General features: G+C 40.5%; 2 protein-coding genes across 2 annotated transcripts; one reads left to right on the plus strand and one right to left on the minus strand.

Moving 5' to 3' along the window:
- Nucleotides 1-1,172: 1,172 nt before the first annotated feature.
- On the minus strand, nucleotides 1,173-5,345 carry LOC115227712 (E3 ubiquitin-protein ligase MARCHF5-like). The gene is made up of 3 exons (XM_036498715.1): nucleotides 5,044-5,345; nucleotides 1,721-1,920; nucleotides 1,173-1,685 (listed from the first exon to the last, which is right to left on the minus strand). Exons 1-3 carry the CDS (start codon nucleotides 5,343-5,345, stop codon nucleotides 1,225-1,227), a joined length of 963 nt encoding a protein of 320 aa, XP_036354608.1. The 3' UTR covers nucleotides 1,173-1,224.
- A 1,259-nt stretch (nucleotides 5,346-6,604) lies between these two features.
- LOC115227713 lies at nucleotides 6,605-7,627 on the plus strand. The gene has a single exon (XM_029798460.1). The coding sequence runs from the start codon at nucleotides 6,605-6,607 to the stop codon at nucleotides 7,625-7,627; it is 1,023 nt and encodes a 340-aa protein (XP_029654320.1).
- The last annotated feature ends 18,516 nt before the right edge of the window (nucleotides 7,628-26,143 follow it).

Below are 26,143 nucleotides of genomic sequence, written 5' to 3' on the forward strand. Positions count from 1 at the left end.
GGCTTGTTGGCTTTCGACGACGATTCTGTAACCTCTATAGAGCCCTCAAGGCTGCAGGCTCTCCGTCACAACTTGAGCCTGTCGGATTGGACCGTGGTGATGGCAAACGCCCAGACGGAATGACAATCTTTCCTTTTCGGGAAGGCAAGTGCCTCGTCTGGGATGCTACGTGCATCGACTCTTTCTCTCCATCGGCAATCATGTCATCTGCCACTTCCCCCGGGTCCGCTGCGGAAAAAGGCTGAGACGGCCAAAATTAAAAATACCAAGAACTTGGACGCCGTTTTATATTCGTAACAATCGCTTTGGAGACATCGGGCGTCGCAGGACCTCTAACCTCGGCCTTCATCAACGACATCTGGAGGAAATTGGCCCACAGGACGAAAGAGCTACGCGAGGTTTCGTGGCTATTGCAGCGGATATCCATCGCCATTCTCCGTGGCAACACGCATGCGGTACTTTCCGCAGGAGGGTGCGTGCTTTAGCCCCCCGGAATTTCCCCTCTGTACATTCCTAACTTAATTTGTTTTCTCATCTTTAACTTGATTGAAAAAAAATTATAAAAATTTGTAGTCGAAAAAAAGCAGAAATACGAATTTCCGAAATACAAAAATGAGCCAAAGATTAATGATTTATAATGATTACTATTTTGTTTCGAAATGGTTTTCATCCGTAAACTCAGACAAAACGGAACTTACGATGCTTACACATATTTATCGAAGTTCTGACGAATCATGGAGAAGCAAAATAAGGTGGAAGACTCAAAAGACGTTACTTTCAGCCAGATTGCAATGAGTGCATTGAACATAACATCGCCTATATAGATTCTAAAGATCAAAAGAAAACTAGGAAAATTTGAACACACGACCAAGCATCGTGAATTAAATCAACAATTGTCTAAAAAACTAATTGGATCCAATCTAAATAGCTTGGACAAAACCAAAGTGTTCAATTAACAAACCACAGAAATCTAATGGTATAACATTTCTTATTCTGAACTCATCTTTGAATATTACCCTAACAAAAGTGAACATTTGTACGATAGATCTCGACAAAAGATCATTCTATTTCCCTCATAGTATAATATCCAATAAACAATATATAACTATGCTTGATACAAACAAATGTACTCAACGAATTAAATTTCAGTATAATTAACAATAAGTCTCCTGTCCCGTCTGATTCGCATTTGATGATGATAATACGTCTTGATGAGAGTCTTTCCTACAACAAAGGCAAGTCCTCCCTGAATATAAATACTGATAACCCAACCAAAATAGTCTGCCTGAGTGCATCACCACTAAACATAAGTCGACCCAAATATATTGATATTGTGGGGAAAAAGAGAGCAGAGGAGAAGGAACCCAACATTGAATACAAAGCAGATTCCTCGTCCTCCTCCACTTCCTCCACAGGACTGCTCATTGTCACAAATTCGACCAATTGGTTATGCAGACTGATTCTCCGGCATGAGAGAAGTGCCAGAGGAATGCAAGGAAGACCCAACAGAAGGTCGCCCATACTGCATCTGTCAAACCAGCGACCGGCATCTCTGGGACCCAAAATTTGGACAACAGTGAATGCCCCGTAGGTGGTGGCACTCCAGTACACGGACACTCCCAACATGGCCATTCCAGCAATCGACGCTGCACTTTCCAACCAATGGGAGATTTGTCTCATCACTTCTAACAACACTCCTTCAATAAATTGACATCACCACCTGATTTGGGGTATATTATGCAATAGTTGTGTCTACAAAGAGAGCACTCCACGGTGTCCATATTTCTATCTTGTTTCAAGTCTATCCACGTGTTTATACAACTCTGATGAACCCACTTGTTAGTCCCCTTACATGCACATGGACTTATCAGTACACTCTCCACGTCTTCCTCTTCATACTGCAAACATATCCGGCACTGTCTACTAACTCAATCAAACCACAACATACCGGCCAACTAGGTCCATTCAATATGTATAATTAAATAATTTATTATGAACTAAACAGAATTTTAGTTGTTGTGGTGTTGTGTATGTCCGTTCCTAATTTATTATTATTATTATTATTTTATTTAATGATATGAGGAAATCGAAAAAGGATAAAAATAACATAACAAGTGCAGGAGTGTCCTCTCTGGGGGTGGATAACAGCACAAGGACTAGTATTCATGACAATCCAATTGCTGGGAACCCTACTACCCCAACTAACTTGCATTCCCTTTCGGCCATTATCGATGATGCTATTTGTGTTTCTGAAGCTGAGTGGGTGTCTCAGATTGTTTATGCCACTTGCAGATATTGATCCCCACCCTGCTTATTTCATTCTCAAAAATTATCTTCTGGTCTAGAAGAGTTGAATATACAAATTAAGAATATTGAATCGATTCCAAGGGATTCACGCAAACCAACTGCAAAAATTCAAAATAAATATTTGAAAACTGATAGATTGACAGCATTGAATTGGGCGATATATTATATTACGAAAGATAATCATCCTAATGATATCAATAGCATTTCTGATATTCTATATGCTGCTCAATGTGCATATTTATCTCTAACCATGAGAGACAGAGCACATGGGTAGAAAATATTGAAAAGAAAATTTCAAAATTATCTGCAGAATTGGAAATCGTTAATTCTCATTCCAATCAAACACTACCTCCATCTGAAAAGCAAAAGGTAATGGATGTAAGATCAAAAATCCCATTAGGCAGTTTAATTACATTATGAAGATAAAATCGATAGTAGGGGGTCTCTGAAATTTTTTAAAAGCACTTTGCGGGGCCCCATTAAAAAAAGGTTGAGAAACGCTAATCTAAAATTTGTCGATCTGTTTTAATTTGTGACAAAATAATGTTTATAATTCAAAATTTTATTCATTTTTACCGAGTAAATTTTTTTATTTCTTAGACAATAAATTTATTTAAATTTTATGCTTTTAACTTTATTTATATCACGCTATTAGTTTTTGTTGTCACATTTTAATAAGGAAATTATTAAGAATTTAGGATTTATTTACTTAAATTCAACAAATATATTATAATCATGTGATGAATAAAAGGCGAATAAGAACAACGCATTGAGATTGGGTCCGTAGCCTATTTCATGTGTCGTTATGACTTTATTTTTATTCTGATGATTATACTAATTCATTTAGTTTTTTATATGATGGGGGTGGACCACATCTTTCTTCGAAATATACCGAAAGGCTGAGGACTTAGGCAACTATTTAGTTAATTAGTTTTTTTTATTTCATAAGTAAAGCTACATTGACTAGATTAGTAGAGTTCTTATTTTGGGAAATTATACTTGTAGCCCGCATTCCGGAAATTGGTAAACTTTATTTAATACAAAAAGAACTCAGACTACAGTTGGAAAATACGAGTTTACCTGAAAACATAAAATAACTCCGCACGCAGTATTCATAAAAATGAAACAATTATAAAAATGTCGTGTTTAGAGCCCTCAAGGCTGCAGGCTTTCCGTCACAACTTGAGCCTGTCGGATTGGACCGTGGTGATGGCAAACGCCCAGACGGAATGACAATCTTTCCTTTTCGGGAAGGCAAGTGCCTCGTCTGGGATGCTACGTGCATCGACTCTTTCTCTCCATCGGAAATCATGTCATCTGCCACTTCCCCCGGGTCCGCTGCGGAAAAAGGCTGAGACGGCCAAAATTAAAAATACCAAGAACTTGGACGCCGTTTTATATTCGTAACAATCGCTTTGGAGACATCGGGCGTCGCAGGACCTCTAACCTCGGCCTTCATCAACGACATCTGGAGGAAATTGGCCCACAGGACGAAAGAGCTACGCGAGGTTTCGTGGCTATTGCAGCGGATATCCATCGCCATTCTCCGTGGCAACACGCATGCGGTACTTTCCGCAGGAGGGTGCGTGCTTTAGCCCCCCGGACATTCCTAACTTAATTTGTTTTCTCATCTTTAACTTGATTGAAAAAAAATTATAAAAATTTGTAGTCGAAAAAAAGCAGAAATACGAATTTCCGAAAATATGAAATACAAAAATGAGCCAAATATGTTTAAAACAATTCAACTTCTTAACAGAGGGGAGTGTTCGTCCCCTATCACTGTAATGTCACTGAGGACGTCGAAAAAGCCAGTATTCTAGCTTCCCACTTTGATTCCCTATTTGGCATGCATGTTGAAGCTAACCACACACTGCAACCCAGTTGTTTCCGAAAATATTAAACATTCCAGTACATTCTCTAAGTACTTTCACACCTACAGTGGGGCAAACAAGTCATGGAACGCCTATCTTTTTTTTAATTGGACATGTTTTATAATGATTACTATTTTGTTTCGAAATGGTTTTTATCCGTAAACTCAGACAAAACGGAACTTACGATGCTTACACATATTTATCGAAGTTCTAAAGAATCATGGAGAAAGCAAAATAAGGTGGAAGACTCAAAAGACGTTACTTTCAGCCAGATTGCAGTGAGTGCATTGAACATAACATCGCCTATATAGATTCTAAAGATAAAAAAAAGACTAGGAAAATGTGAAGACACGACCAAGCGTCGTGAATTAAATCAACAATTGTCTAAAAAACTAATTGGATCCAATCTAAATAGCTTGGACAAAACCAAAGTGTTCAATTAACAAACCACAGAAATCTAATGGTATAACATTTCTTATTCTGAACTCATCTTTGAATATTACCCTAACAAAAGTGAACATTTGTACGATAGATCTCGACAAAAGATCATTCTATTTCCCTCATAGTATAATATCCCACAAACAATATATAACTATGCTTGATACAAACAAATGTACTCAACGAATTAAATTTCAGTATAATTAACAATAAGTCTCCTGTCCCGTCTGATTCGCATTTGATGATGATAATACGTCTTGATGAGAGTCTTTCCTACAACAAAGGCAAGTCCTCCCTGAATATAAATACTGATAACCCAACCAAAATAGTCTGCCTGAGTGCATCACCACTAAACATAAGTCGACCCAAACATATTGATATTGTGGGCAAAAAGAGAGCAGAGGAGAAGGAACCCAACATTGAATACAAAGCAGATTCCTCGTCCTCCTCCACTTCCTCCACAGGACTGCTCATTGTCACAAATTCGACCAATTGGTTATGCAGACTGATTCTCCGGCATGAGAGAAGTGCCAGAGGAATGCAAGGAAGACCCAACAGAAGGTCGCCCATACTGCATCTGTCAAACCAGCGACCGGCATCTCTGGGACCCAAAATTTGGACAACAGTGAATGCCCCGTAGGTGGTGGCACTCCAGTACACGGACACTCCCAACATGGCCATTCCAGCAATCGACGCTGCACTTTCCAACCAATGGGAGATTTGTCTCATCACTTCTAACAACACTCCTTCAATAAATTGACATCACCACCTGATTTGGGGTATATTATGCAATAGTTGTGTCTACAAAGAGAGCACTCCACGGTGTCCATATTTCTATCTTGTTTCAAGTCTATCCACGTGTTTATACAACTCTGATGAACCCACTTGTTAGTCCCCTTACATGCACATGGACTTATCAGTACACTCTCCACGTCTTCCTCTTCATACTGCAAACATATCCGGCACTGTCTACTAACTCAATCAAACCACAACAAACCGGCCAACTAGGTCCATTCAATATTTATAATTAAATAATTTATTTCAAACCACAACAGGGAAGCAATTTCGTAAGGATAATTAGTGCTTCGAATTAAATCGAAAAAGATTCTATCGAGACTTATCAATGAAAGAGGAAGTGACGCTGTATGGATTTGATGATGAAGAATGTGTCTCTTTTTGGCAAAAAGTCTGGAGCGAGAGAAATGAGAGGCCTCAATCTTATGATGTTGTTGGAAAACCAACTACTTGTGCTCAACATATGCTTCCAGAGTTTACGGAAGAGTTTTTTGGAAATGTTATTGACTATCTTCCTGACTGGAAGGCATGTGGGTGTGATGGGATATATAACTTTTTCATTAAGAAGATGGAGTCATTACATGGATTTCTGTGTCACGAGATAACCCGAATAATTAATGGAGAGTACATGCCTGAAAATTGGTTTTACACTGGAATAACATATTTGATTCCTAAAAAAGAGGATTGTGAGACCCCGAAGGACTTACGTCCTATAACGTGTATGCCGACATTGCATAAACTTGTCACCAAATGTGTTAATGTAAAACTGGCTGATTTTGTCGAGGCATTTGGCCTAATTTCAGACAACCAACTTGGAACGAGGAAGTATTGTCAAGGCGCCAAGGAGCAAGCTCTCATTAACCAATGTTTGAACAAGGAGTACGGGAATGGTCTTTATTCTGCTTGGGTCGATGTGAAGAAAGCATATGACTCAGTTGATCATGATTTTTTGTTTCACGTTTTGGATTGTTCTGGAATCCCGCTTTGGATCGTAAACTTTGTGAAGAGCGTAGTTAAGAAGTGGGCAGTAAAGCTGCATATGGAAGGTAGAAGAATTGGATCAGTGAAGTTAAACCGAGGAATTTTACAGGGAGACTCATGTCTCCTTTACTATTTGTTATGGTATTAGATCCTCTAAGCAGGATCTTAATTCCGTGTTTCCAAAACTTGAACTTAACCAGGAAGATCCCAATATGTTAACATATTCTACTAATCATTTGCTATTTATTGACGATCTAAAAATATTTGCTCTCAAACAAGACACTTTACTCAAAATGATGGAAGCTGTTAACGGATTTTTTAAAATTGTTGGTTTGGAAATGAATTCAGAAAAATCAGCGTCTAATTTGGAGTCATTATCATGTTGTAAGACTATTGACGGAATCAATGGATATCGGTATTTGGGTGTACTTGAGGATGATGGAAGCAATGTTCTTAAGAATAGAGTTATGGACTCTATCTTTGAGAATGTTAAGAAGAGGATAACTATGCTATCGAAAACAAAACTCAACTCTGTGAATCTGTTTCGTGCTATAAATGAATATGCATTGTCACTATATAATTATTATATTGGGCTAATCAATATTGAACCTTCTGAATTTGATGATATTGACAGACAAATACGGCAATTGCTTACGTCGCTCAGATTACATCTCAAACCTGCAAATAAAGAGAGACTGTATTTAAACCGGAAGGCTCTTGGAAGAGGGCTTTCATCAGTTACTTTCAAAAGTGAACTAATGCTTTTCCAGTTCCTTACGAGTCTGGAAAATATGTCAACTATATGCTTACGGAGGGCGGGGATTCTGCGTGTAATTAAAATGAATAAATGGCATTTGGCTATGATCGCAGGATTTCTATCCTCCAAATATGCAATTATTGATAAGAAGAGTATTACTATGGAGTCTCTAAAGTCCAGTCAGATACAATATTTACAAAAGAAAATTAGTTCTAAAGCACTAAATTCTGTGCTTTTCAAATGTATGGATGAACCTAATGTTGATTTACCTGCATCCTCAGAATGGCTATCTAATGGAAATAATGGGCCACGAAGCGAACATTGTATTGTCTTTTGCAAGATCGAAACTTGTTCTTTGCATCCGCTGACTCATTATGCAATCATTGTAAGAAAAGCAAGAAAACTGTTGACCACATGGCTACTCAGTGTGGTAAAATGCTCAACAGTGATTATCTCCGGAGACACAAGGAAGTTGTGAAGTGTATTCACCTTAACTTGTGCCGAATATATGGACTCAAAAAAGCAAGACGATTAAAGGGACATTCTGTTCAGTCAACACTGTCGACGGGAAAAGTTGAAATCAGGGTTGATTCTACAATCCTCACCGAAACAAAAGTAGAATATAACAAGCCAGATATCTTTGTCCACGACAAAGTCAGAAACGAAATAAATCTAATTGAAGTGGGTATTACTTCACAGGATCGCCTCAAGCAAGTGGAGGTTGAAAAGTGTCACAAGTATGACCTATTGGCAAGTGAGCTTTCGCTTCTGTATAGCTGTCAAGTAAAAATAATTCCTGTGGTTATGACATGGGATGGAGTTGTCTCGAAATGCTTCAAAAATTATATGAAGAAACTATCTATTGAAGCAGGAACGAGGACATACATCCAATCCGTTGTACTGAAAAGAACGCTCGAGAGAATGATGATCGAACACAAGCACGGAATGAAGGTATCTGGTGAAAAATACGCTTCTGCTTCCAACCGGTATGTGGAGATGGCATGCAAAGATAAAGACGACCCAATGAATGCTAAAGAAGATGCAATGGTTGAATCAGATGTGGTAATGGGGAGTAAGAGGCAGCTGGAAGTAGGCTCTTCTTCCAAGAGAAGGAGAGTGGATATCAGCGAGCTGGAGTGAGATCTGCTTAGTTTCTGATTAACTATTAATTTATTATTGTTTATTAAATTTAAAAAGCAAAAAAAAAAACTAAACAATTCAAAAACTTGAATGAAAAACAACAGTTATAACAGATTGCTAAGCAACTGATTATACTTGTCTATTTCGTCTTGTTCGGCCTGAAGATGCTCCTCCACAATCTACCATACATGGAGGACACTCACCGGCACGACGTACTTATTGAGTGAACGCCACAGCGATTGGACAGCACGTACTTCCTCCTGTCGAGACAGTCTCATCTGCTCCCTCTGTGGAGTAATAACCCAGCCATACCATTCGCTCTCTTTTGTGTCGTTCTGCATATTTGTGCATATACTCCACTATCCTCTCCGATGCCTGGACTAACAAATCATACCAGACAGTCTACTATAAACACACACATCACCTTCATCTCCTCCACTCCTGGCACTTCGAAACACCCATTTTCTGGATTGTCGTACACCTCCAGTCGCAAACTGTCATATTCCGTCACATTCTCCACATCGGACACACATTCATTGTAGTACATCACATATTCCGATATCTACTCATCAGAGTGGACTACCAGTGCTCGCAATTTGACATTGGTCTCCGCAATCTCCCTTAACTTGTCCATCCTGACCACCTCCTCCTGCCGAGTACAGTCCTCTATGTCCGGACAGTAAGTCGACTCCTCCACCCACGGCACACTCTCCACTCCCAACAGTCCCCTTCCTCTCTCAATCTCCGATTCTACGACATTCCTCCACCCACCACCTCTGAATTCGCAGTCCAGTCTCAGTTTGCTGTGTTCTAACTTCAATTCCTCAATCGACGGCAATAAAAGACTGATTTGGCAGTTCATGGCATCGATCTCCCGTCTGAGTTCCTCACATTCCATTTCCTCCCTCTTTTCCGACTCCTGCATAACCAGACAGGCAGGAATACGTATTTCTCCTTGTAGACTGACAACTCCCTGTCCAATTCAGCCAGTTCCGCCTCCAGTCGGGCTTCTTCGTCCGACTCCAGAAACTCCCCGACCCCTCAAATAAGCCAACAAACAACCGTAAAAGTCAACGAAGGCTGAGTCGTCAGTCCTGTCTGGAAATAGACGACGGAATTGCGTGTCTTGAATCACGGTGGGCAGTTGGAGGGTCTGTTGGACTGTCAGTTCCATTTTCTGAGTGGGAGGGATTGGGGTACTTGTTCGGATGAGATGAGCCAACTAAAGAGGGCGAGGATCTTCTTTTTGGAGCATTCACGTGCAGGATTGATCAGGTCGTTCATGTGGAGATGAATGGGGGAGTCGAATTTGCCCAAAACCTCGAGGATTTGACGTTCTTTTAGCTTTGGAGGAATTCTTAAATTACTGACTGTCTTGATGATGTGCTAATATGGTGAGAAGGGGGAGTACGTTGAAGATTAAACGGACATTGGTGCAGCTAAGCACATCGAGAATTCCTTCTGAATAATTGGGGAAGTTCGTAGTTTTTAAATACTTTATTATATATATAAATTCTACTTTTTTAATATCTTTTTTATATTGTATTTCGATCGGATTTACAGGCATTACTTTACTCCACAGAAAATTAATGGCGCTAAATTTATTTAATTATAATGTGACATTTTTTATTTTAACTTATTTAATTAAGAATTTTTACCAAAATTAATAGTGAAGGTTAAACTTCTTGATTTTTGTTCACTTACTTGTGGAACCTCAGAAGATATAGAAAAGGGCCAAAAAATGTTTATTATCAATCAAAAAAACTTGAGGGTCGTATTTCTTTACTTCAACTTGCCTTAAACGATCTTGTGAGTAATCCCCACTTTGATTAAATTTTATTCTTCTTGTCATACACAAAAATGTCTGGTTTATTGAATTAGACTCGTTTCAGTCATAATTGACGTGTCAACTCTGATTTCGACATTTTGGATGGACACTATTGACACAACCAAATGTCCTTTCAATTTCCTGCTTCATTTAATTCCATGCATTCGACATAAATGAAGATGATACACTTAACCACCTCATTATGTGTTCGGAAATAACCACCTCAGAATCCTACCACACCCCGTAGCTAGATGGTCAACAGTCTGCTTGCTTTTTTGCAATAAACGCACAGTGATCCCGCGTATGCAAAAAACTAATTTCGATCTTACAAAAGACAGTACAATGCTTTGCACCGTGGACCATTGTTCCCTTTCGATAGCCATTGCGAAGAAGTAGATTGGTCGATATTTGATTCTTTTATATATTTAAACATCACTGAGTGTAGTGATTTACAGCCGATTCAGTTAAGCAAAAGTTTTATTTGAGTGTCCTTAAGTGGATCAATGTTCAGATTTTGCCTACTGACAGCTGCATATTTGAAGGCAAGAAATTCTGCGATTGTGGCAAAGTGCCATTTTCTTGTTTTAATTACTCGCAGAATTTTGACTATCATACAACCTCTCCTTATTTGTAGGCTGGAATGTAACTTGAGAGTCGCAATCAATAGGCGTATTTCTTGGTCAATTTTGTGTGGTTCGATATTAATTAGCCGGATATAATAATTATATCGGGATAACGCATATTCATTGATGCCACGAAACAAATTAACAGCATTTAACTATGTATTTGACAACATAGTTGTCCTTTTCTTGAAATTCTCCAGTATGGAGTCTATAACTTTATTCTTGAAAACATTACTTCCTCTGTCTTCAAGTACACCCAAGTACCGATATCCGTTGATAATAATGATCCCACATTATATGCTGATTTTTCGGAATTCATTTCTAAGCTAACACTTTCAAAGAATCCATTAAAAATTGTAAACTTTTCAAGATTAAAATAAAAGATTGTTTTGTTTGAAAGAATCAAAATAAAATATTAGTTGCACAGTGATAGAAATGGACAAGCCGACATCAGTCTCGCGAGCCAACCGGTGGTCGAATCACGTGGAAAATGTCTACAGATTCCAACTGGCCGGATACCGTGACGAAGTTGACTACAAAGCATACAACAGTCAGAATGAGGTACAATTGGCTAACAAGCCAGATCACATTGTGGGAAAATGGTTTTGTTAAAAAACTGAAAACAAAAAAAGGATTCTTTTACTACTACAACAAGGCCAGGGAATGTCGAGACGTCGATGTGCGGCGCACTAAGTTATACCATTATAACAGTTGTGTCCAAAGACTAACTTAATGATTTTTTAATAAATTACTAAAACTTCTTTGTACACTGTTTTATATTTAAAGTAATTGACTTTCAATTTACTAAATTTAAATAAATAAAATATTTCGCTTATTCAAATTGTTCAACTTATTTAGTGGAATTTGTATTACTGCTATGAAAGAATCATCAAGACAATTATCTTTTAGTGATTTAATTACTATAATAAACGACCAAGATGCCGACAGTATACCCCAATAATTGTACACCTAGTTGAAACCCAGAGACTAAAAGCCGCCCACGAGTTCCACGATGCCATGGAGGTCAGTCTCATCAACATTAAAAATAGAGAGGATTTCGACCTTCTGAAGACGACTATAGAATGCTCATTGCCGTGATTTTAAAGATTTTCAAAATTATGGCACCCGAGTTTATATCCATATCCCCCTCCAATGTACTCATCCTCACTGATTTAGAAATTCCGCCTCAAGTTGTGGGAAATCCTCCGCTACGTGCCCGCCCAAGACCTCCCAAAGTCGAGCCACTACTTGTCGGCCTTCAAATTCCTGGAGGTTTGCAAATGTGTGTCCAACTTAGCCCGAAAACGACCGGAATGCGGGGGAGTGCCTCAAATTCCTCCACAATTTCATTCGCTTTTCCGTCCACAACAAATCGACGGACAACTTTTCTCCCGAGGTATGTCATAATTATTATGCAATCCAGATTGACTCCTGTGTGAGTCTGTTCATCAAAATGCTGACAAATTTCATCACAAAAAAGGAAAAAATATTTTTGCACCCCAAAAAAATATTTGCCCACCACGATGACTATCCCTGTCCCGAAGACTTGTTTGTGTCTTTGCAGATGTGCAGATTAGACCCCGAGGAGGGGGTGTTTATTGCGGAGGTTTGAATGCTCCCTGAATCCCCAGTGCGACGTTTTTCCCAAGGCAGTCAACTCGCTGGCATTCGCGACCGAGTTTATGCACTTTATAACAATCCTCTTCTCCTTCTTCTCGTCCTACTTGCACCCCAAACTGGAAACCACTCTCAACCACATTGTCCAGTTTCTTGCCGTTTTTCCCAAGAATGAAACGTACAGTGTTTGGTGTAGTCCTAGAACACACAAAGACTTTAACATGGACGCACTGGTGGAGTTGATGTGTCTACAGGCCAGGTGTCTTCAATTTCTCTGCTGTTGTATTAAAAACAACACGGTTGGGTGTGGTGATCATTTAAAGGACTTTATTTTGGCGAATTGTGACGTGATTGTGAACTCGTTTGTGAATATCCTGACACATCTGCCCCCGCCAGTCTCCTCCATTAAGTTAGACATGATCACAATTATCCGCAATTTTTTTGGCTCTGAACTAAAACGTGTGTTTGTCCAGATTATTGAGCAAGCATTTGACGACAATATATTCACCACTGGCTATACCTGCGTCAAATCAATTCGGTTTGTCACCCTCCGTGTTATTATAGTCCCATTGCCTGTGCGGTGTATGCGGAGATGATTATGAACACTGATCACGTCATCAGGGGTGGTTTGGCATTGAAATTCATTTCCTTTTGCGGAAAGACGATTCTTGACAAAAATTGTCCCATTTATCTTCAGAAGCAGTACCTGAAGACACTCGGACACCTGGGTAGTCGGATTGACCCCAACAAGCACGCCAGTTATGTATCTCGTCTTTTTATACTTGCAGAAAAGAATTTTTTATAACAAAATCGTCCACATTCTGATATTCAAGCTGAAGGCGATCCAACAGACTGATTGGGTAGGTCACAAGAAAAGTAACCCAAAGAGGCGGGGTGGGCAAATTACGGAGTCGAAGGACGACGGAATTTCCGACTCGGCCTACGTCGATTCACCGGAAAAGGTAATCGCCCATAATTGGATGTGCAGTCCAGGATTACTTCCAGACAGAAGATGATAATGCTGGTTAACGAGTCCAAGTCTTTGGTGCGAGTTATTTCGCATTGTGTCTTCGTCCTGATTGCCCGATCATTCCACGAACTGGCCTATAACGAATGCGGTTTGATTTTGTGTTATTTTTGTTAGACCTGTGCGATTCCAAGACTGGTTGTTCTTTGTCAAGTCACTTTTATAGTCACAACGTGTAATCTGATACACATATATCCCGAGGAGTCTAAAGCGTTTTCCAGGGTTATTCTTCTCACTATCAAATGCATATTCACATTCACTCCCTCCGAGCCCACGAATCTGGATCCCTCAAAACGGTTGGGTGTTTCCTCTTTTATTATTCAGAAAAGTGCCCTTTGTGACCTGCAGGGAAGACATGGAGGTAATTGATTCAATCGTGTCGATGGTATATTTCATTTATCAGTTCTAGCTTGCACAAATGCACCCCTTCAGTCTGAGGGAAATTGTGACCTTGAGTATTGACGTTGGTCTGGTTGGGTAATGTGTTAGGGATTGATGGAGGCCATGGTCGCCAATTCGAACATTATATTCTTTTATCGGTATCTTCATCTACACCCGTCCCTCGGCTATGACTTTTGTTCTGCCATGTTTGAATACATTAATAACAAACTGGAGCCCACTCTCGGTGACTAATCACCTCATTATTATAGAACCCTACTTGTTCAATCTCTATGTTCGAATTTTATCTACCTCGGCTCTCTCAATTCTAATTTCTCAGAACCCTAACGACTTTCCCGGCACATCTCCAGAGGTTTTTGTAACTGTTAATATTTTGTAGAAGCTGTCGTTGTGCGTTCAGGTTTGTGTAGTTTGGTTATTTTAGAATGTAAGGGCAGTCTTTGTGGTTAAGTGCATTAATCTTAAACATTGTAGAAACATTTCTCATCTCTAACAACGAAATGCATTAATTTCATTCCCCACACTCGTTCGATTCCTTCTGTTCTGGCTCTCCTCAAAACTCTGTTTCGGGCAATGCACACCTTCAATCACGAGTTGACCCAAAATGTAGAATTCTCTGTCTTGGTCTCTGGGTTTGAGTTTGAGATTATCAACGGTATTCTCTCGGGATAACATTCAAGATTTGTATGCAATATACTCGGTCAATCACGCCTCTCACATCAGGGACTCCGTCATTGAACTCTTTCTCTACTACCCCACCAAATTCCCCGACTTTTGCGTGTACCTCAGTATTTTCAAACGACCTCTCATCGAAGGACTTCGCAGTAAAAATCAGTATTTGCAGAGTCAGGTGCACTCAAGTCAAATACGTTAGTCTTTGAGATTCCTCGAGTCTACGCTGGATTCGTGTAGTCTTTTTTACCTGGAACTTGGTCGTATATTCTCTTCTGAAATGATGAACGAGTTATTGACTGCTACCCGTTCTCTGAACAAAAAAATAGCCATCACTGCATCTCGAATAATCGGCAAAATTTCAGGCTACAGTCGGAAACCCATTTTCTCCAAATATCCCGTACTCCTCACTCACTTTACCCGTAGTTAATGTCCAATGTCGACGAAAAGATGAAACGGTCTCCTACTGTCTCCATTTGTTGGAACAAGCACAATTTCTCTACACAACTCCCCGTCCTGGAGGTGAATGTGTTCATAATATCCCAGTTACTGCAAACGTGCTTTAATAAGTTGTATAATGAAGAGAATTGTGAACAAATTCCCACGTGTTTCCAGATTGCTGCCTCATATTTGCTTTCATGTGTCGACCTTTCTGAGACGTCGAATGTTCTGTCGCAGTTACTGAACGCGCAGTGGTTGGTAATAAACAAATGCTATGCCAGGCTGAGGGAGTATCCCTGTGTGTATAATTACGACGATCTTCACCCAAAGGCCGAGGACTCGAACCGGGATGCGTTCAGATATGCATTTCTTGGTGTTTTTGGTTTGTACTATTCTAATGAACTCAGTGAACATTCACCGGGAGGAATACAAGAACATAGTCCACAACATAATCCTGGCGGTCGTCCGTCACATTACTATCATTGGTGTCACTAGAGAACTCGGTTTGTTTGTTTTCGTTGCTATCTGCAGGCATGACTCAAATGTCGGACATTCACGTTAAGAAGGAGACTACGTCCATTGACGTCCTTGTGCTGATGGATGCGTTTCTCGAGGCTCTGACTCTCGACCACTCCCTCTTTACTTCCGTGCAGTCTTGTATTTTCAATCTCATTGAAACTGCCTCGTGTGTCTGTCGTTCTAAGGAGAGGGTTTTGATTTGGCAGTATTGTAGGCTCTTAAACTGTCTTTTTTCGTCTACTTTTTTGAAAAGAGTTACAATTCGTGTTTTGGAGACATGCTGTCTTCCAAGTTTGGAGGGTATGTCCTTGCGGTATCACATCTGCAGTTGTCGGGGAATCCGCCTCATGCTCAATTTCATTCCTGACTTTACTATTCGCTATTCTTTGGAGTGCGTCAAGGCTCTACTTTTTGTGTTGGGTAATTTAAGTGAAGTGGTTGTATTTGGGGAGTTAATGTTACAGGCGTGCATTAACGACATGTTTGGTCAGAACATTCTGCATTTGGTTATTCAGAATGCGCTGGCTGCCGCTATAAAGGATAAAAGATATTTCGATAGTTTTATGCTGGTGATGAAGACACTCATTCACGAGGCCTTCTCTGTTTACCCGAGTTCTCGCAAACTGGTTATTTGCCAAGTTGACCAAAACAGAGCCAAAGTCTGCTTGCGGAGATTTATTTGAAGTCGCCTGATCTTTTGATGGATGCAATTGTCGAGAATAAGGACACAATTGTGCACCGTCTTCATTCTCTCCCCACGTGGATATTTAATGAACCTTTTTACGTCCGAGTCGGCTTGATTGTTTTGAGTTTTGATTATCCTGCAGGAGGGAATTATTTTCTTTCTCCCCAGGATTTCTCATTTGTGTGCTTATGACTTTTCATTGGAAAGCCACCGCAAATGTGTCGAGCTGGTCATTACCATTTTGGAAGATCCCGAAGAACGCCTGACAGCCATGAACTCATTTAAAGAAATGAACGAATATATCGAATGTCTCAAATCTCTTTTGAGTAGTGATTACGTAACAGTTGACAGGATTCCTCTCTGCCTTAAGCAATGCCGAGTTTTGCAAGCACAGGACTTTTGGACTCTTTTGCATGTATTTGGTACACCAGGAAGTGCCGATCAGAGAATGCGCCTTTTATTGCACTTCAAAGGTATATTTATCAGTCATTTTTAGTATCTCGAGTTTTTTAACTACGACCATAAAGTGGTGGAAAACATGATAAACGAGCAGTATTCAAAGATGAGTAATGTTTTTACCACCGATACCGACAGCTTTGAGATTTTCACCAACCTTGCCCATCTTTTCCCTTCTTTCATAACAGAGGCGATGATTAAACACTTTATAGTTTAATTGTGATGTTTACTGCCAAGATAACTCTAGAAAAGGGGTTGGACTATATTGTTAATCAGAGGAGTACCGTGTTCTACCCCTTCGAAACAGAGGTTCCTGTTTTTTAACATTCAAAGAATTTTGCTCGGTGCCTTGAACAGTTCAGAATGATTGGGAAAATATCTACTCTCAATCCTTCGATTATTGACGTTCTAGTCCGAATAGTACTTAAATTTGAACATTTGCTGTTCATCCAGGTTAATTATGATAGGCATATTGTCCAGGAAAGTGATAACCTGAGGATTCCCCTGCGCTACATTTTTTGTAGATTCCCCGCGGAAGCAGTCAGTTACCTCCTCACTGATCTCCCCGCTCGTTCTCAGCAGCATATGAATTTCATGATGGTTGTTTGTCTTTGTGTATCGACAGAAAACATTTAAACACCCAGAGTGTCAGAACGTAATCAAAATTGTTATGGACTATGCTGGGAGAATCAACGAACTTATCAATTGTCAATTATCATTGATTTCAGTTCACAATTCCAACAGCGATCAGATTAATTCGGAGGGTGCCTGGCACTCAATTCATTTTATCCTCAAACTGATTCGAATTGTTATATCTCGAAATATCACGTGGGTGGTTGATCACCCTCCTTTGGTATATTTATGACCTCAATTAGTAGCTTGAAACTCTCGCCGGTTTATTGACAAATTCAGATTTTTTAACTCGAAATAAAAATTTCGTAAGCCTATTTGTCGACTGGTTTAGGTGTGGTTTTACCCACTGTGTTGGAAGGACTTGCTTAGTCTTATCAAAATACTTTTGCCTTGCTACCAGTATTTGCTGTTTCTAACACTCCAAGGGAACGTCGGGATGACTTTAAACTTTTGTTTGACATGCTCGTCTGCTTCGAAAGCAATTACCTTCGAGTTTTTGACTTTTTCAAAACATTTCTCAACACAACCGTTCCCGAGGTTGCTTTTTTGTGGGTTAGTGTGTCAGACATATCCCATCGAGTGGAAGAAGAGAGCATTTGAGAGTTTTCTAGAGTTGAAAAATGAGGATCACATTGATGACAACTATCGAGGCAGGGTGCTATTGTAATAAATATGTCCGAGGTGTTAAAATATGTCATTTTCTACTCCTACAGAGTAGAGATGGAGAGGGGCAATGTTTCTGAACTGTTCGGCCCTCCTTGCTGCAGTGATGACTACACCAACTCCCCCTTCGACAGATTTCTGCGAATTGTCCTTTTTTTAATTGACTTGTAGGTATTCGATGGGTATCATTCGGGCGCCTTTTCCACATTTTTCCAAATATCAATTGGACGAATGCTCAAACTACTCATCCAGAACGCTCATCACTACTTTTGCACTCCCAAGAACGACGAAGAGTTCCCGGATACCATCAGGTTTATCATTTCTTTATACCACAGTGGTTTGGGTGTACTCGACTTTCGACTAAAGAAGTTGTTGAACTATTGTTGCGATTTCTTCAACTACACGGGTTCGAATATTGACTTGGTCTGCAAGTACTATCGATATCTCCTGTTTGCCCACTGCATTGCCAAATTCAAATTTACAAAGCTGACAAATAAATCAGTTTCAAGTTGTAATCACGCCAAGATTTGCAATTATCAAGGCACATTATCAGGGGTGCAAGTCAGTTGTGCGGGAATCTTTGGATGTGCTAATTCCAATCATGGTGAATGATAAAGGAAACAACGTTTGTGCCTTTCATTCACTATTAGGATTACTTATTTCAATGGATCGAACAACTTATGCACGAAGAGTATAATAGAGGACAGATTCTTCATGTTCTGTAATTTTCACGTGATTTACTCAAGACAACTGATATCAGAGATTGTTCTATCCTGTGATTGGAAGATTGTTTCCTGGCTTCGTTAGCGTGATTTCTAATATTGGAATCTATAATAATGTTTTTGTGTGCCTAATTAACTGATAGACGTCAATGGAGCACAGGAAACTGGCGATAGATCTCATTGAAATGATAATCAGGTAGATTCGGGATGATTCTATTCAAGTCAACTTTTTCTGTCATTTCTTGTAGTCGACTCCGCGAAATATTCCCAAACATAATTACAACGAAATTCTGAAGTAAATGATTCGTTTTTCCTACCCTTCTGAGAATTCGGGTTTGTTCTGAGTTATATTTTGTAGATTTGATGTCTAGCCGATGTCTGGATTCTCTCAAAGTGTACGTAGAACTAAAGATGGCACCAATTTCTTCCGAAATATGCGTTCAGTGGTTCGAAGAAGCGATTTCAGAAGCCGAGAAGACAAGTTACTCTCAGCCCGCGTTCGCCTACATTGTGAGTGTCCTCACCATCATCATTGTCCACTTGGTATTTCTCACACTCTACTACCCTCTAGGAAAAGGCCCAGTTTCTACAAATATTAAGAGCAATAAATCCTGCCATTATAAACTGCTTTCGCTATTGCTCGGCGATTGTCGTGCTAAAGTCAGTCCATGCCTTGGTCCGATTACTGATGAACACGTTTCCCGAAGTCTTTTCCAACTCAAAAGTCGTCCTCATCAGGAACGAACTTGAAGAACTGCAAACACTAAACAATTCCTTCAACAAGTTTTTGAGTGATGCCTTCGCGAACACTGAGATGTTGAGTGGCGTCTTTATTTCTAGGTTGAATACATCCTCTATCAATGTGATATATAACTCGTTGTCTTTGCTAAAGATTGGGATGGAATGCTATCCGACTTACGCTGATCTATTTTTGCCTCAGGCATTGCGATGCGCCCGAAGACTTGTCACTTATTTCATCGATAATCAGCGTTTCCAGTGCGAAGGGTTGCACTCAGCTCTGTCAAGTAATGGTGCATTCGAATGTGTGTAGTCACTGATTTAATTTCGACTGCTATACACATAATCAAGCATCGTTGTGGAGTTATGAATCCCGAAAACCAGCGACAATTCCTAACTATGCTACAAGAACTAATATTAGGGACAAATGACACCAAAATTGTGACTTCGATATTGAATGCTGTTGAAACGTGGATATTGAATGCAGTCAGACCTCCCCTTTACTCATTTAATTAGTCTAGCCAGTCCCAGTCACTATTCCCTCCCCTCGATGATACCTGTGATATCATTGATCATTTAGCAGCGAGTTTTGAAGATCATTACATCGAGAATAATGCTTTGTTTACTCGATTGATGAACATTGTGTACCACATATATAGGTATTGTCTATTTCCATGTTTCAGTGATCCCTCATTCAATCGGGATGAATACTCCCGCCACCTGGATGGGGCTTTCCTCGTTGGAATGAAGTTTTCAGATCCTGAAATTCGCTTTAAATTTCAAGCGGTCGTCTATTTGTATTTATTTGTAGTATTTTGACCAACATTATGAAAAGGACGTTTATTCCCGTTTATTCTGCTTCACGAATAACATAAACTGGGAACCGATGGGAACTTACTACTGGATTCCGCTGTGTCTGCAGTTGCTGCTTAGATGCTGCCAAGATCAGCCTCTGGTGGTTACTCCCAAACTGGCAACCTTCCCCTCGGTCATGTCCGTCATTCAGGAGAGCAAGTCACATGAGAGGGATTCTGTACTAAAGCGAGCTTACAATGCAATGGATGACATTCCAACTAATGTCCCTTTGGGGGAGATTTTGTTCAATGATGGAGTGATGAGGGATCCAGAGACAGGACTTGATGATTTGCTGACTAATCACTACAGTTTTATTTCATCATTGAAGGAATTTAAATTCAGTGTTGGTAATTACTGTTCCCATGTTTCAGACCTCAGTCTTTCTCGATGCAGTGGGCAAGTTTTGTTTCTTCAGTCCTGAATTCTCTCACCGCCTGTGGCTGAATGTGACTGCTAATGTTTTTCGACGCTTTGAAGACGAGGATAAGCAAGTCTGTTATCAATGAATGTATTGCAGAAACTAATCGAGATTTCCCAGTCCTTTTTGTGCAGTGGATATCATTCTTATCAGAAGGGAATACAACCAAATGTGATCCGCACTTTATTCCAAATGTACATGCGCTTTGATGTGCGATTCGACTTTGACCCACTGGCCATTGCAGTTTATTTGTCATAATAAGTGTGTTCAGCATTTGGGGACTGATTTCCACTTGCATTACGATGCCATGCTTATATTGGAGAACATGTTCGACACTGCCAGAGTCGACCCTGCTTTGTCCAATAAACTACTCGACGCGTCCATCTCTCCAAAGGAATCTGTCGTGATTGTCGTCTTATTGAATGATTGGCTTATTAGAGTATCGAGGAAGCCCTCTTGTATATGTACCGTGTTCTGCGGGAGGACGACTTGTATTATTCCTACTGGCTATACAACTCGACATATCGCGAGTCGTGTGAAGGACTCCTCTACAAATTAACAGGGAGAATTGACTCTGCAGAAGCTGGTCTATATGGGGTAGTGTGGTAGTGATATGGCATAGGGACTCCAAAAGGCATTGGTGGACATTAAGGCACGCACTGTCAAGGGAAAGAAACACCGAGAAGTAAAAATGATTCAAGAGGAGTGGATCAGGTATTTACTGTTAGTGGATAATGTCAGTGCTGCACGAGAATTGAACCGTTGGAAGCCTCTTTTGCCTCAAGGAGAGAATGAGCGATATTTTGGACTGGAGGCCCTGGAGGCGTGTTGGAGATTGGGTGCAGTTGACAAATTCAATGACCTCCTGCCCGATGTTGAGGAGCGATATTCTGACCATAATCCGTGGAGGGTCTTTGTGTTGAAGGCTTCACAAAAGTTGTCATCTGTAGAAGAAGGAATTATTTCCTCCAAGAATGCCCTCGAAGAGGTAGTCTGTTCATCTTATTTCAGTGTGAGACGCTTTGTAGAAATGGTCTGACTTCTCTCCATGAGACAATTCGATGTACCCCTTTCCGTCCGACAATGCAGCACAGTCAGTACATCATGGTGGGTGTCCACTTGCATGCTACGACTAGGGATTCCAACTTTTGATCGAGCTGACAGAGGGGGTCACTCTTTTCAACCAAATCCTGTCAGGCCACGATTGGATTAATCATACCAGCAAGGGGCTAACCAACTTACAAAAGGCCTGGATGTTTGTATTTGAATGTTCCATGATAGGGATCGCCAATATTCTCAGGTCGACAGCTGTGCGGATTGGACACTTATTGAGACCTATCGAAAGCTGATTACTCGCATTGCCACTTCTGTGCTTACACCATCTCCTGAACATGTAATTTTTTCATTTCATTCAAGTCCTTGGTATTGAAAAATTTGAACAGGGCGACTGACTCGAGTACTGCTTTGGTGGCCAAATTGTGCAGAAAACGATATAGCCTTGTCACTGCTCTTGAGATATTAAAACAGTTTCCCTTTTGTCGGCATTTTAGAATGAGATATACCCCCGGAGAAACCTCCATTTTGCAGACCATTGATTACATTCGCTGTTATTGCAAAATTTATAAGTATGGGCCACACAGTGAAGAGACCAAGAAAAAGCTGGCAGATATCCTCAACTGCACAAAGGACGTGTTTGATCCTGAGGATGATGTTTATTATGATTACAGACGGGTGGCAGGGCGTGCTTATACTCTTATCGACGAGTTTTAAATGTTTTCACTCATTCTTACAGGATGGATTTGGGGATGGATATTCTGGAAAATTGTATTGATGACCCTGCATACGACCCGAAAGCATGGGGCATATTGTCCTCTATTTTGGAGACAAACCATAATTTGGAAGAGTAGTATTCACTGCTCACCCTTCAGTAATAATATGCAACTGCTTAAATTTATTGCCGTTGGTTATCTGCATGCGTCACGGGTGAACTGTCCCTATAAGGCCCGTGCTTATGTGGGGAAGTGTATTTATCTTCTCTACTACGACGATGCTGCTGGGTCGATCGCCCATGCTATGTCTGCTTGCGTTCTGGGGAATCCCGCCTGTGACTGGCTGGTTTGGTAAGCATTTAATCAACGAGTGTGCACAGGGCATATCATGTGATTGATTGGCACTGTTCTGTCTCCCACGACGGTCTCATTGGGATCATCGAGGTTATGGTTCAGATGGTTTCGGAGCCAATAGTTGCCCATTTGTCCTACCTCATGAGCAATCACACCCGTAAATGCTGTTTTCCCAATGTCTTAGATGAGGAGTCCATCCACACAAGGGCACGTGATTTGATGAATCACATCCAAAGTCGGAGCCCTCTGTTTATATCCTCCATTTCAAAATTATATAATGACGTATTGTGTCCTGTCATTGTCTTAGTTCAATAAACTGGGGGCGAATATTTTGGAAAAGTTATACAGACTGTTGAACGAGTGTTTGCGTGTATCATTGAACTGCGCATACTCAATAAAAGACGGTTTTCTTGTCATTTAATTCGCTTTAGTGGTTTATGGCAAGTGTTCTGGTCAAGTCATTGATGCCGTGACACAAATAATTAATTTGTTTGCCGACGAGGATTTCAAAATGGACGAATTGCACCAAAACATGTTCTTCAAGGAGAGGACTGTCCATTTCGCCATAATGTCACAAGAGGAGTACAATTTGATGAGAAGTGAGATTATGGCCACATTTGCATTCGCGTTGTCCTCAATTGATATTTCCAGTGACGTTGAGGCACTGTCACTGCAGTACATTATTGTGCGCTGTCGGGACTGGATTGCCGATTTAGAGACACGCCTGTTCAACAGTAAGCGAGAGATATGCGTGGAGAATACTTGTCAGTATATGACCACGTTTTCGACGACAGTTGGAGATATAGTTCTGCCTGATAACTCGACGTGGTTTAAGCGCTATGTTAGGCCAAAATACATTCTCGCTGTTTCCTCCCGAATTACTCTTGTCGCATTCCGTGGACAGATTGCAAAGAAAGTGACGGTGATGGGCGACGATGGAAAGGTTTGGGGGTGTGATTGACTTAGAATTACTACTATTATATTCTCGGCGGACACACATACAAGTCGATGAGACAGAAACGAGCTATCAAGATTTTGTTCACGTTTGTGGACTCGATCTGCAGGAAATATCAGGTGAATGTGGGTGGTCATTTGTAGGAGACCAATTTACGTCACATGCGATGTCCTGTGTTGGGCACTGTCGCCTACTCCACGGAAGTATACATTCAGCAGATCACCCAGGACTTGTTCTCTTTCGAGGACATATACAAAATGGTTGGCACTGGCTCATAATTCTCCAGTGCTGTGTCCGCAATCAAGTCGACTACTTTACTCCTGTAGCCAAATACTACGAGTATATGACGAGTGCGATTGAGAACAAGGAGGAGATTAGTCCACAGGTACTCCTCCGCTGGTTCAACGACGTCTCCACTACACACAAGTCGGGGTGGTTGAGGAGGTTTCTGCTCGTCTTGTACGACCAGCCGTCAGAATATCTCAATTTCCGGAGAATGGTGAATTGTGCACTCTCAGTGTGCTAGTTTGTTGGCAATTTGACGGCCATCTACTTTGTGAGTCACATATTCGTGATGGAGCCGATGACACTCGACAAAATGTTCCTCAACTCCAAATATGGGAAATTTCACATGATTGACTGGCAATTCAAATCCTCGGATATTAAAGGTTATAATAAGAGTAGTCGAACTGACAGATCCGCCATGTGCCTACCGCCTGACTCCCAACTTGTGTGCTCTTCTGGGGGATAGATTTTTGGTTGGACCAATGTTTGTGTCGATGTTGTCGCTTGTCCGTTCTTTCACGATGGAATGCGAACTTGTCTCGGGAGTAATCAAGGTCTGTATGTCTGCCCGAATAAGAGTTTGTGTATTCTCACCATTGCTTAGGACGAGCTCAGGACGAGTAATCAGGCTGTCGTTAATATTTTGGCCAAGTTTTATAAACAAGTAGTCCGCAAATTAGAAGGTTTCGTTCTTATGCTGAGTGGTGTAGTGTTACAAGCCAATGATGAACAAGAACAAGCAAATGTTATCACCCTCTATCGGTCTGTCAGTGACCCGGCTTTTTTATCCAAGATGAATCCTACTTTTTTCCCTCATTTTTGAACTTTTTTGATTCATTCTATTTTCCATTTATTTTGTCTGTTTTTTATCATATTCCAGCGCGACTTTACTCAAAAGAGCAAATCCTGCACATCTTTCTTTATCAGCTTGCTTTTCCGACTCTACAAACAAATCTAGACAACTAATTTCCATTGTTAAAACTTATTAAATAAGCATAGGCATTACTCACTTGGAAGGCTGTCTTAATATTTTTTAATAAATACAAATATTGTTTATTATTTGCACTTTTAGTTTAAACTGTGAATCATTATTATAATTATCTGATCAGACCTCCCAATTGACTGGAGTTATTTTCCTGAAATTACTCCTCCCGATTGCGGAGTGTTTGCTTGTGGAACGGCTATTTCTTATGTTGATTTTTTTGGTGCGATGTATCACTGTGTCTGAGTGGAGGGGATACTTTTTACTAGAACATGCAATTGGTTAGACTGACCGAAGTAAAAAACATCCTCCGTACAGCACAGCTAGGGCGAGGACGGGTACGAACAGCCAAGCATAGTAAAGGTACATTAATTGTGTTGTGCGTTATGCTCGAACTTTAATCCAATTATATCGCCAGCGTCAATCGTCCGAAATACCACAAACTGTTCTCTTCATGCCTCACCTCCCTTAATGAGATATTTTGAGATGACTTTTTTTCGTTTAAGGCCAACATGAACTGGAGTTTATTTGAATCATATATGCGGGATTCTTTTCGAAATGTCGTGTTCCAGCCTCTGAGAGGCAGAGATGATATTGACAATCTCGATGATCACCTTAGATCGTCAATCATAAAATTCCTGGATGTTTATGCATTAAAAAATGTATGAAAACCTAAAGGAACGCAAAAGCGGATGAATTCGAAACTTGTCACTCTGAAGGTACTCTGGAAAATCGCAGGAGAAGATGTCGGGTTGAGTCAATTAAATGCCGCCTGAAATTGGAGATCGACAAGATAAAATCTACTATTGCAAAAATGGCAAGACTGAGGTCGAAAGTAAATAGAGGTCTGAATGCAGAAAACTGGATAAGCGAAACCCTAATTTCTAGAGAGCATATCAACGCCTTACCAGAAATGATTCCAAAGGATTTGAAATTTCACTAAAAGAACCAGACGGGAAATATATCTCCTCTGATCGTATCCCGGAAGTACTCAGGAACCAACTCAGTCAGGTTCAAGAGGTCGAATCTACCGTTCCACTTGGGACTTATGACCGAATTGTGAAGAAGCTTGGCTCTTCGCAATTATCGGAGGGACCATTATGTGGGGCGATAACACAGGAAGAGGTTGAAAGGGCAATTGCTGGGTTGAAGAACAAGGCGCCTGGCTTCGACTACATCCCTCAGATGTTGTCGAAGAAGGCCCCTGAAATCT

This window comes from Octopus sinensis, unplaced genomic scaffold (assembly GCF_006345805.1).
Source record: "Octopus sinensis unplaced genomic scaffold, ASM634580v1 Contig07101, whole genome shotgun sequence".
NCBI lineage: Eukaryota > Metazoa > Mollusca > Cephalopoda > Octopoda > Octopodidae > Octopus > Octopus sinensis.